This window comes from Coenobita brevimanus, chromosome 18 (genome assembly GCF_032717465.1).
Source record: "Coenobita brevimanus isolate Jiangsu-jjx chromosome 18, ASM3271746v2, whole genome shotgun sequence".
Classification (NCBI taxonomy): domain Eukaryota; kingdom Metazoa; phylum Arthropoda; class Malacostraca; order Decapoda; family Coenobitidae; genus Coenobita; species Coenobita brevimanus.
In genome coordinates, this window is record NC_136971.1 from 7,462,840 (window position 1) to 7,475,000 (window position 12,161).

At 44.5% G+C, this 12,161-nt stretch overlaps 1 protein-coding gene across 1 annotated transcript in view; it reads right to left on the minus strand.

Moving 5' to 3' along the window:
- Window positions 1-1,231: 1,231 nt before the first annotated feature.
- LOC145391350 (cell adhesion molecule 2-like) overlaps window positions 1,232-12,161 on the minus strand; it is an 11,531-nt gene continuing 601 nt past the window's right edge. The window contains exons 2-5 of the mRNA XM_080265948.1: window positions 4,648-4,850; window positions 3,826-3,961; window positions 2,498-2,631; window positions 1,232-1,525 (exon numbers count right to left, since the gene is read on the minus strand). Of these exons, the coding sequence (XP_080122074.1) occupies window positions 1,232-1,525; window positions 2,498-2,631; window positions 3,826-3,961; window positions 4,648-4,850 (767 nt within the window). The remainder of the gene's footprint in view (window positions 1,526-2,497; window positions 2,632-3,825; window positions 3,962-4,647; window positions 4,851-12,161) is intronic.

The window sequence follows — 12,161 nt, forward strand, 5'->3', positions numbered from 1 at the left end:
AAATGAGTATCAAGGGTAACACGTAAGGAAGACGTCTGTGGAAATCAGGATGACGCATGAAGTAGTCCTAAATCCTAGAATAATAAGTGAATGGCCTCCCACATAAGTAAGCACCGCGACAATACGCCTGATGATAACTGACTCCACCTTTAACACAACCAAAGCCAAATCGACCCAGCCTAACCTAACCTAACCATCTCACCGTAACATACCCCAAGTCAACCTGACCAAAATTTACCAGATCCATGCCAGTTGAATACAACCTCCAACAACAAGTCTAACTTAACCTAACCTAACCTATACCAAACCAACCTAACCTAACCAAACCCCATGTACCCTAACCTAGCCTAACCCAGACCAAACCAACCTAACCCAGCCAAGCCCAACGTAACCCCACCCAACCCAGCCTGTCCTTTCAACTCCCGGTGCGACCTCATTCCAGACTGCACCGTGTTTACAACCTGACGTGAACCCGTGTGTCGTGATCCAGGAGCCCATAAAGACGACCGTAAAATAGAGAGAATCAAGAACTGGCGGCCCTTTATTCGCGGATATTCATTGACGGAGCGGACATGGTGTGATGGATGAGAGAGAGAGAGAGAGAGAGAGAGAGAGACAGAGAGAGAGAGAGAGAGAGAGAGAGAGAGAGAGAGAGAGAGAGAGAGAGTTGTCTTCCATTCCTCCCTCTATCTCTTTAATCCTTCACTTTTTCTCTATTCTCTCTCTCTCTCTCTCTCAGGCTTATTCCATGTCAAGTGTTTTGCCATCGTCCCCACCTCCTCACCCTCATGCATACATAACCCCTTGAGCTCCATTACCAACCCCTTCACTACGAGAGCGTATTTCCTGATTAAATGAATGACAAAGACGTAATCGCAGTAATGAGGTTAAAAAAAACTGCTTCTATATCTGTCGCTATTTTTTTCTTTTTTCCTTTTGCTGAATAGAATGCAATTGACGCTTCCCCAGCTGAAAGGACTAAGGAGAGAGAGAGAGAGAGAGAGAGAGGTGAAATGTTGCTGTGGATTACTAATGAGTTTATCCTGACGTCACGTCAAATGCTTCTTTGTTACAGACTATACTATAACAGCAGACTAACATTAGCAGGAGGAAGAGACAAGAGGACACTTTCACTCTACTTATTCCCAAGAAGAAAAATGAAAACGACGAGGATGAGGAAACTAAACACGCAATTTAGCAAGCGAAACTCAACTAAGCACGCGACACTCAACTAAGCACGCACACTCCCAACTAAGCACGCGACACTCTCAACTAAGCACGTGACATTCTCCTCGCACGTACCACTAGCGTCATGGCCGAGGCTCTGCGGGTCGAGGGGCACCACGACTCCCTGGTGGCGAGCCTCCTGCTGGTAAAGGCGGTGCAGGGTGGCGGTGCAGCGCAGGGTGAGGCGGCCGTCGGGGAAGTGCCACTGCATCGCGTGGAACTGCAGACCCAGCCGCGTTGACACTCGCCCCTCGTGGTCCTCCGGGGTGCGGTACTCTATCAGGTAATCTTGCGGCGCCTGTTGGAGGAAAAAGAATCATCAGCACTATCATCATCATCAGCAGCAGCAGCAGCAGCAGCATCGCACATCACTGGATAGTCTTGCAGGGTCTGTGGTGAGAGAGAGAATCATCATCATCGTCATCGCACTTTATCCGGCAGTCCTCCCTCTCTCTCTCTCTCTCTCTCTAAGAAAATCCCGGTCTTTATAAATGAGTTCGCCATACTAGCCGCCGGTCTACAGCTAAGGTCAACGATGACTCAGTATGTGTGTGACAGCAACTTCAAGATTTCCGTCAATATTCCTGTCGAGGATCTGAGAAGCATGACTGAAGATGGTCAGGGAAATTGCCGAGTGTGACAGAGACTTTGCAGAGACAGCCATATGTGTGTGACGAGACTGGAAGCTGAATCAGAGAGACGTGTGCTGTGCGGCCATCACTTCCTGTCACAAACCCACAACTGTTGCTGCTGACGGCCGCCTGGTGCTGGAAAAAAGGCTGTCATGTAAAGAATAACTACAAAATAACTACAACTAAATGATAACTACAACATAACTACAGCCTAACCAGAGATCTTGTAACCGAAAAGTCCACAGATGAATGTTGGAGATGCGGTGCCGGGAAACTAACCACCATTATCATCCATCCACAATATCTTACATCCCTAATGGGTATAAAGATACATTCGATGGTAAGTCTTTTTAATCTTTTTAAGGACATGAACCAGAGAGGAATACAAGCACTATCAACAGTTTCCCTTCTTTCCCCGGTGGTAATCCCGCTTGCCATCCGTGAATTCACCTATCCCCTCTTCTGTTCATCCATCTATCCATCCTCTTACTCATAAATCCATCCAACACCTTCCCTCATGCCATCTATCTGTCTGTAAATCTATCACTCACCCACATCAATACATTAGCACATCTGTCTATCCATACATCTTATCTCACTACCTGCCTGCTTGCACCACACCACGCCTGGCCACTCACCTGCTGGTCGTTGATGAACCAGGTGAGTGTGGTGGGCGGGATGGAGTGCGGTGCGGAACAGGTAAGGTTCACCACTTCACCTGGCCTGTATTGGTCACGCCCTCCCGTCACCTGGGGGCTTCCGTCGGGCAGATCTTGAGGAGGGGGAGGCGGGGGAAGGAAAGGGGCGTGGGGAGAGAGGACGGAGAAGGAAAGGGGTGATAGGAGAGATGAGAGGGAAGAAAAGGGGTAAGGGGAGAGAGGAAAGTGGGGGGAAGAAGGGGGTGCGGGGATAAAGAACACGGCAGGAAAAGAATGAGGAGAGAGAGAGGAGGAAAAAGAAAAGGAGTGACGGGAGAGAGAAGGGGTAAGAAAAAGGGTGAGGGGAGAGAGGAGGGGGAAGAAAATGGGTGAGGGGAGAGAGAGGAGGGGGAGGAATAGGGTTAGGGAAGAGAGGAGGAGGTAGGAAAGGAATGAGGGGGAGAGAGGTAGGGGAAGGAATGGGTTGAGGGGAGAAGGAAGAACGGAAGGGGGAGAGAGGGGAGTTATCTGAATTACACAGGTATACAGACTTTAATATCCTGTCTTCTAGTTTATTTATTCTATACTTATAACAGTTAAAGTATAGGATCAGAGAGAGAGAGAGAGAGAGAGAGACTAATCAGTGAAAACAGGGGGAAGCCAAAAGGAAGAAAACAGATAATGGTGACAACAGCAGAAGAACAGACATAATGAAAAAAGAAAGCGACAGAGAGAGAAAAAAAGAAATGAGACATAAAGCAAGGTGACCCAAAAATAAGAATCATATTATTCTAACTTTTTAAAACCACATCAAAAACTCTCAAAACTTGAACATATCTAGTTCTAACAATCTAATCATACAGCAGGTAGCATTATTTTTGTCTCTTATTTTTCATCTTATCAGTTTCAATTTACCAGTCACTAAGTCTATGCATTTATCGACTTATCTACCTCCTGACTCCTAAGGTCGTCTTCCCGTGGTGTTAGAAGGCTCCCTCGAATCACTTCCTTCACTTCCTTATCCGTTTATCATGCACGCTTCACCGTAACCCTTTCAATCTCTAACCACTACTCATTCCTAACTGCCCCTTCTTCAACCATCACTGCCACCATCACAGCTACTCACCTTCACCCTACCACCACCACTACCACACCCACCCCACCTAACCACCAACACAACCATTCCACACCCACCTCCACCTACAACTACCACCACCACACCCATACCCACCCCCACCTCGTCACCACCACCACACTTACTCCAACCACACCAACCACCTCCACTCCAATATCCTACCCTACCACCACCAACTCAGCATCGCCCCTACCATATACGGTGAGTGTTGCTGACTTCACTAGAGTCTTGAAGAGGGGCGCCTCCGTCAGCACCTCACACTTGTACCTTCCTGCTGTGTCTCTGTTCACGCCCTTCAGCCACACCTGCTGCTCGTTGCTGCGCTCAGTCTGACGCGGGGAAGTGGAAGAGAGAGAGATCAATTTGACGTGTGAGGAACAAGAAGGGGATGTGTGTATATATAAAACACTGTATACCTTTGCTCACATCCAAAAGTACGTGTCTGACTGAACTACTTTATCACACACACACACACACACACACACACACACACACACACACACAAACACACCGGGCAACTCTAATACTCTCTTCTAGCAAACGACATTTTTATTCAGATGAGAGAGAGAGAGAGAGAGAGAGAAAGAAAGAAACCTAAGAGTGTTAATACCGTCACAAAAATTCCCTCTCGTGGTCGGTACTGTCATGACATTCTATTCCACCAAACACCAGGCAAATTTTCCCTCATCTGACAGTGTGTAATGGGAGTCTGAGAGTGTTATTAAGTAAGATTAATTTCGCATTCCCCTCTGCTAAAATTCTCCTCTCCTTACTTCCTTCTCACTGTACTTCCCTTATCTTCCTCCATACCGCCTTGCTCCCTTCATGCCCATCTCCGTTCTCTCTTTCAGGATGCGTATTTTCACATCACTCTTCCTACCTACAGACAGCTTTATTCAGTTCTGGGGAGGGCCTGTTGTAGCGTAGAGGTAAAGGAAAGCTAAAACTAATCCCTCCAAATCGAAAATCGTCTAGAGAGGGCAAGATTAAAGTGAAAAAAAGGAGAAATACATACATCGACAGTGACTCCAGGGAAGGGGAAGTCCTGCTTGGGTGGGTACTCTGCCGGCACGAAGCGATAGAATTCCCTGCCAGACTTGTACCACTTGACTGAGTATAGACGGTCGTTGGCCAGGTCGAACTGGCAGGTGAGGGTGGCGTCCCCCCCTCTGGCGGCCCACTCCGGCACGTCGAATCGAACCCACTTCAGGGCAGAGGCTGTGGGGCGAGAGAGGGGTGGGGTTGAGGTTAGAGAGAGAGAGGAGAGGGGAGGAGACAGAGATTATGCAATTATAATAGGAAAAAACAGCCTTATCTAAACACACACACACACACACACACACACACACACACACACACACACACACACCTAAATATAAACAAATAAATAGTACATGTTTGAAATACTGTACACTGTTATCAAAATTATCAGTGCCATACATATTATCACGGTGTCATTTAGATAATATAGTGGTAATTAAAGAATAGTAAGTTTCATTTCAGGAAAGTAGTGTAATTTCATCTTTAAAATACAGCGTCATCTATAACATACAGTAGCATCTAAATTAATGTTACAGAAATACAGTGTCGTGAAAATACTGATATGAGGAAATACAGTCCCTTCTGAAAAGTTATATTTCTCTCTCTCTCTCTCTCTCTCTCTCTCTCTCTCTCTCTCTCAATGTGATGATGGGAGTGGAAGGAGGAATGGGGCATCGCATACGCAGAGACACATGGAGAGGAGGGAGGGAAGAGGAAGAAGGAAGGAAGACAGGGTGAGTGGAAGAAGAGAGGAAGATATGGAGAGGGAAAGCAGGGAGTGAAATATTTAGAGAGATGTGGGGAGGGGGGCAGGGGAAGAGGGAAAGAAAGGAAGAGGTGGTGGGGGATGGGGGAGGAGAGGGGAGGGAGTGAGGAGTGAGGCTACGAGGGCAGAGGGGAGAGGAGCTGGAGGGGTAAGGGGAAGGAGGGTGAGGGGTGGCTTGAGGTGAAGGATATGCGGTGTCAGGTAAGGGGCAAAAAATATACCTTGCATATTTTGGGAGACGGGGAGGGGAGGGAACAGGAGGGGGGGGGGGTTAGACAATGAAGGAGGAAGAGGGAGGGAGGGAGGGGGGGAGAGGGAAGAGGTGAAGTGAGAAAGTGATAGGGAACGAAAAATGGAGGGGGAGGAGGGAGACGGGAATGACAAAGGAAAAGGAGAAAAAAGGGTCGAGTAGAGAGAAATAAAAGCGCAAGAAAAAGAGGGGATTGATACGGTACTCTCTCTCTCTCTCTCTCTCTCTCTCTCACACACACACACACACACACACACACACACACACACACACACACACACACACAGAACAAGAAAATAATAGATGTGGGGAGAAATAAAGAGAAGGAAAAAGAATACAGCCGGAATAACACAGCCTAAAAATAACCAGAAATTACATAGCAAAAATAACGTAACCTTGACTCGACACATTACAGGTAGGGATGAAGGTGTTACATTTTCACCTGTACACAGTTACTTTTGTTACATTATTACAGGTGTGTAGGGAAGGCTGGATTGGAGAGGGAGAGGAGGCGGGGACGAATATTATAAGCAGTATTATGAGTATTATAATTTTTAACAGTTTTATGTGTATTGGTGTATGGAATAATCTTTTGTATATGTGTACTTAAATTCAACGTGAATATCTATAGGACAGTATTATTTATTTTTATGCACCGCTATGTAGCTACGTTGATGCGAAAATATATAAAGTCTATTAATTTTTCTGAGTACCACAGCAATTTTTACCTGAAGCATTTCCCTTTTATGATGTCTTTTTTTTTATTCTATCCTTTCTCATTTTATTACTATTTCCGTTTTTGTTTTCATTATTATCTTCGTTCTCCTTTAATTGTTATCTCCGTTTTCAATTTTAATAATCACCGTTTTCATTTCTTATCTCCAAAATCATCTTATTATTATCTTCTTTTTCATTTTATTATCATTTCCGTCACACGATTTTATTCAGGGGAGGCTTCGGCACTGGAGGGGTTGAGACACTCTTAACCCTCTACAGCCCATCCTTCAGAATCAAGGACCGACTTAGGCATTTTCAAAAAGTTAATCAAGGGGGGAAGCCAAAAGTCTGAATCTACGAACTTCGCGAATACGAGCCGTAGGCGGAAGACGGTACGCTAAATAACCTCCAAGCAAAATTTCATACGCAGTGAATCAACCCCTTCGGTGTGATGTGTTTTGTTTCAGACGGTTTTATTTATTTGAGGGAGGGATTTTTCGAACAAGAGGACGAATATATCCTTAAATAAACCCTTCCCTACCAGACATGTCCCCTCAGCTGAAGGAAATCGTCTGGAGCAAGAAAACACCATGAACACAGGTCACCAGATTCTCTCTCTCTCTCTCGGGCTGAAGGGGTAAACTTGCCTCCTCGTATCCAAGTGTAACCTATTTCAAATCACAGTAACCTTTTGCCTGCCATTTACATCCACTGAATTATAAGTCAAGTTTTTGTTCTACGCCCGAAATATCAACGGGATATTTTTTTTTTTTTTTTTGCATGCTTTTTTGTATGTCGATTTTTTTTTTTTTTTTTTGGCTCGAAACATCACGAGGAATTTTTTTTTTTCTATGCTTAAAACGTCGAGATTTTTTTTACCTATGCTCAGAATATTAAGATTTTTTTTTTCTGTGCTCAAAACATCGCGAGATTTTTTTCTATGCTTAAAACAACAAGAGGATTTTTTTTTCCATGCTCAAAACATTATGAGATTTTTTTCTATGCTCAAAACATCAAGATTATTTTTTTTTTCCTATGCTCAAAACATCATGATACTTTTTTATATGCTCAAAACACCACGGGGTTGTTTTTTTTATGCTCAAAATATCAAGGTATTTTTTATTCTATGCTCAAAACATCAAGAGGATTTTTCTTTTTTCTAAGCTCATAAAAAATCAAGCTTTCTTTCCTACGCTCAAAATGTCTAGAGATTTTTTTTCCTTTTTCTATGCTCAAAAGAAACCAGGGACACCGAAAAATCCAAAAAAAAAATCTTAAAAGGTTTTTCCGATCAACGTCTTTGAAGAAAATAAAGTGCATTGGAGTTCCAGCATCCAACGTACGTGTTTTCTAAGCACATAGGAAGCCATCGCATATAAGGGGTTAAATGAGACTAAATTACTAACAATATCGAGACTAAATTACTAACAATATCGAGACTAAATTACTAACAGTAAAGTGATGGTCTTTGAGAGGGGTGAAGTTAGTGAATGTACAGCGAGGTTGGATGGTGAGGAATTGGAAAATGTAAGTACGTTTAAGTACTTGGGTAGTGTGATGAGTAAGGATGGAGGTTTGGAGGGTGAAGTGCTTGAAAGGGTACAGCAGGGAAGAAAGGTTGCTGGTTCTTTGAAAGCAGTGATAAGAAACAGGGAAGTGAGCATGGAAGTGAAAAAGTTACTACATGACAGTATTGTGATACCAACTCTAACGTACGGAAGTGAAGCTTGGACGTTGTTGGAAGGACACAAGTCAAGAGTGAGAGCAGTGGAAATGAGTTATTTAAGAGGAGCCTGTGGAGTCACGTGGAGAGACAGGCTGACGAATGAGGATATAAAGGAGCGTTGTGGTGTGGATGTGGATGTGATAGGAAGCGTTATGAGGAACACACTGAGGTGGTTTGGCTATGTGGAGAGGATGGAGGGTGAAAGACTGACGAAGAGAGTATATGTGAGTGAGGTGGAGGGGGAAAGAGGGAGGGGGAGGCCGAGGATGAGATGGAGGGATGGGGTGGAGAGGTATATGAGAGAGGGGGATGTGAGTTGGGAGCAGGGCAGTGAAATGGCGGGGGACAGGGCGACTTGGAGGCGATTTGTTTGTGGCCACCCCAAACGGGATTGAGGCGTCTGGCAATAGATAGATAGATAGATTATTACTCAGTTACTAACAATCTCAATTACGGTTAGTGATCCTTCAACTAAACCCTCCCTTAACGCGTATTGTAAGTGGTTTATCCAGGCTGACAAGAGAGAGAGAGAGAGAGAGAGAGAGAGAGAGAGACAGACAGACAGACAGACAGACAGACAGAGACAGAGACAGAGACAAAAACACAACGACATTCACAGACAGGAAAACAGACACAAAAAAGGCTGAGTATAAAAATAATATATTTTTTTAGTTGGAGGTAATACGGGTGGAGGAGGAGGAGGAGGAGGAGGAAGAGGAGGAGGAGGAGGAGAAAGAGGAGGAGGAGGAGGAGGAGGAGGAGGCAAGGAGGAGGATGTGGAGGTAAGAAAAAGAGGAGGGGTTAATATCCCCTAATGCTTCTTCACTCACTCTCTCACTTTTTCCACTTCTTTTTTTTTCTCTCTCTCCCTTGCATTTTCTTTCTTTTTTATTGACATCCACATCCGTCCTCTCTCTCTCTCTCTCTCTCTAATCTTACTTTTCTCCTTTCTACCTGACGTCTCTCCAAAGATGAATAAGATCGCCTGGAGTAGCAAGAATAAATAGTCATAGTGCTGAAGCGCTTAACAACAAGACTTCTTCTTCTTCTCCCTCCTCCTCCTCCTCTTCCTCCTCCTTTTTCTTGTCCTCTTCCTGTCACTTCCCCCCAGTATCTGCAACACCTCATCTTCTTTCTGCTCAGCATCTCTCTTCCCTCTCTACCTCTCCCTCTTCTTCCTCATCACCATCTTCCTCACTTCTCAATCTTCTCCTCCTTCTTCGAACCACCTCATACCTTTCATCTTTAATTCTACTCCCTGCCTTCCTCCTTCTGACCCCCTCCCCCTTCCTTCTCCTTTTCCTCTTCTTTCTCTTCCTTCTTACTAAGCACAACATCCCCCTCCGCTTCTTCCACTTCTAGCATTTTTCCTCCTCCTGCTTTTCTTCCATTTTCCCAACTTCCCTCCTCCTCCTCCTCCTCCTCTTCTTCTTCCTCCTCTTCCTCCTTTTTTTCCTCTTCCTCCTTGTCCTCCTGATCATATCCCTCATCCTTCTTCATTTTCCTCAATAAATAATCTTCCTCTTCTTGTGCCCTTCCTCATTTCCTTCCTCCTCTTACAGATCCTTCCAGTCCTTCAATCAGGCATCATTCTTCCTGCTTTCTCCTCTTCTTCCTCTTCATACTGTTCCTCTTACCCTTACACATTCTCGTCTCCTACTTCCTCCTACTCTTCCTCTCTCAACACAGCCTTTTCCTTCTCATTTTCTTGCCTTTCCAACACATCTCCCATTTTCCTCATCCTCCTTCTCGTCTTCCTCTTCTTCTTCCTCTTCCTCCTCTTCATAATATCTCCTCTTCTTCCTTCTCCTCCACCTCAACTTCCTCTTCTTCGTCCTCTTCCTCCCCTTCATAATCTCCTCTTCTTCCCTCTCCTCAGCCTCAAGTTCCTCTTCTTCGTCCTCTTCTGACAATCTCCACTCTCTTCCTCCTCATCTTCTTACTCTTCTTACTTTATCCTCTTCTCCCACCTCCTCCTCCTCCTCCTCCTTCTCCTCTTCCTTCTCCCCAAATCCCCTCCATCCCTGTGACATATCCAGCTACTGGGCCCTGAGCCACCCTCACTCCTCCATTTTATTCCATCACACCAACCTCCCCCCCACCCTCTCTCTCTCTCTCTCTCTCACACACACACACACACACACACACACACACACACACACACACACACACACACACACACACACACACAAACAAACACAGAATAAAACAGGGTCGCACACAAAACACTGCCCCACACAAAAAAGCATGTAAACCTGTGTGTGGAATCTGGAAGCACTAAAGCAATCAATGGCCCACTGAATAATAGCTGACCAGCATTCACTTCGCCCATAATGCTCTCTCTCTCTCTCTCTGGGTGGTTTTGCGTAAAGTTTCCGAAGACTAGTGATGAATGGATAATTTTTATGCATTTATTGATTTCACACACACACACACACACACACACACACACACACACACACACATCTATTGATCTATCTGTCCATCTATATTCTATCTATTTATACTATCTATAAAATGTGTGTGTGTGTGTGTGTGTGTGTGTGTGTGTGTGTGTGTGTGTGTGTGTGTGTGTGTACAAATACAGCATGCTTTGACTATGAGACATAAAACGGCATGCAGTGAGCTTTATTTTTTAATGCAATAAATAAAGAAATAAATGATCACAAACGCAATCATCCTGTAAAATCTCCCCTCTGAAAACCTTTAAAATCCAAACAGACAGACAGAGACAGACAGATAGACAGACAGACAGGGAGACAGAACCCCACCTCTCTCTCCCAAGCCCCATTTTCTTTTCCCATAATTGATCGACCGCAGCGTAACACACAATGAGGGTAACTGCAGCAAAATCTCCCTTGTTCGCTTTGTATTGGACATCGAGCAAAATATTATGGAAAGGAGTCACTCTGCACGGATGCGGGTGGAAGGGGGTGGCGAGAGTGGGTGGAGGAGGTGGAGGGATGGAGTGGATGGGTGGAGGAGGTAGAGACAAAGTGGATGGGGTACAGAAATAAAAGAAAAAAGATGTGTGACGAAAAGAACAGGATGAAAGAAATAAAGTAGAGATATAGAGAAAAGACTTGCAGAGAGAGAGACAGACAGACAGACAGAGACAGAGAGAGACAGAGACAGACAGACAGACAGACAGACAAACTATAACATACATCAACTACTACTTGTCCACTTCTCTTACCCCTCCCTCTCTCACTCTCCCCTTTTTCCCCTCCCCTCTCTCCTCCCTCCCCTCTCCCCTCCACCTCTTCCACCTCTCTCCCACTCTCTCCCTTTCCCCTCTCTCCCCTTCTCCCCCGGCGTGACCTCACTTAACCTTACCTGTGAACAACTACTCAGGTGTCAAGGGCTAATTGCACCAGAACAACAACCAATCACCAAGTCTGTTCTTATAACGACGAGGAGAACGTTCTACTGTTCTTCATAATTAACTCACTTCACTCCGATGACATGCTTAACCCTTCAGACTGATAACATTTTTTTTCTCTCTTTTAATTCTTGATGACAAATGTATTAAAATTTTTGACAATATTTTGAGATGGAAAGATTAAATACAGGTTTCATTTAAGACATTTAAGACATCTCTCCAACCGCCCCCCCCCAAAAAAAAAAAATGACTGAATATTGAAAAAACAAAATCAGATGAGTGGAGGGTACAGTGATGACGTCATTCCTACGCTGGATGAAGGCTCGTATTCTCATGGGGTGACAGGGCTCCCTAACACCTCTTCCTTGGTGATTTATTTTAGGATAGGGGTGGTTAACATCCTTTTGCTCGTTATTTATGCAGAGGTAGGGCGATATTGGAATGATTTGTGTAGCACGGAAATGAACGGCAAGGTGTAATAAACAAAATAAATCGTTTTGGAGAAGTTATTTGGGAGTTAGGTCATAATTTTTCTGTTGTGGAAGAGGCCAATGCTCTGACCTCCTTCACAATTAACTAAACCACTGGACACATCTATTTACTAATTTATATATCCACTAATTTATTTATTTATTTATCTGTTTATT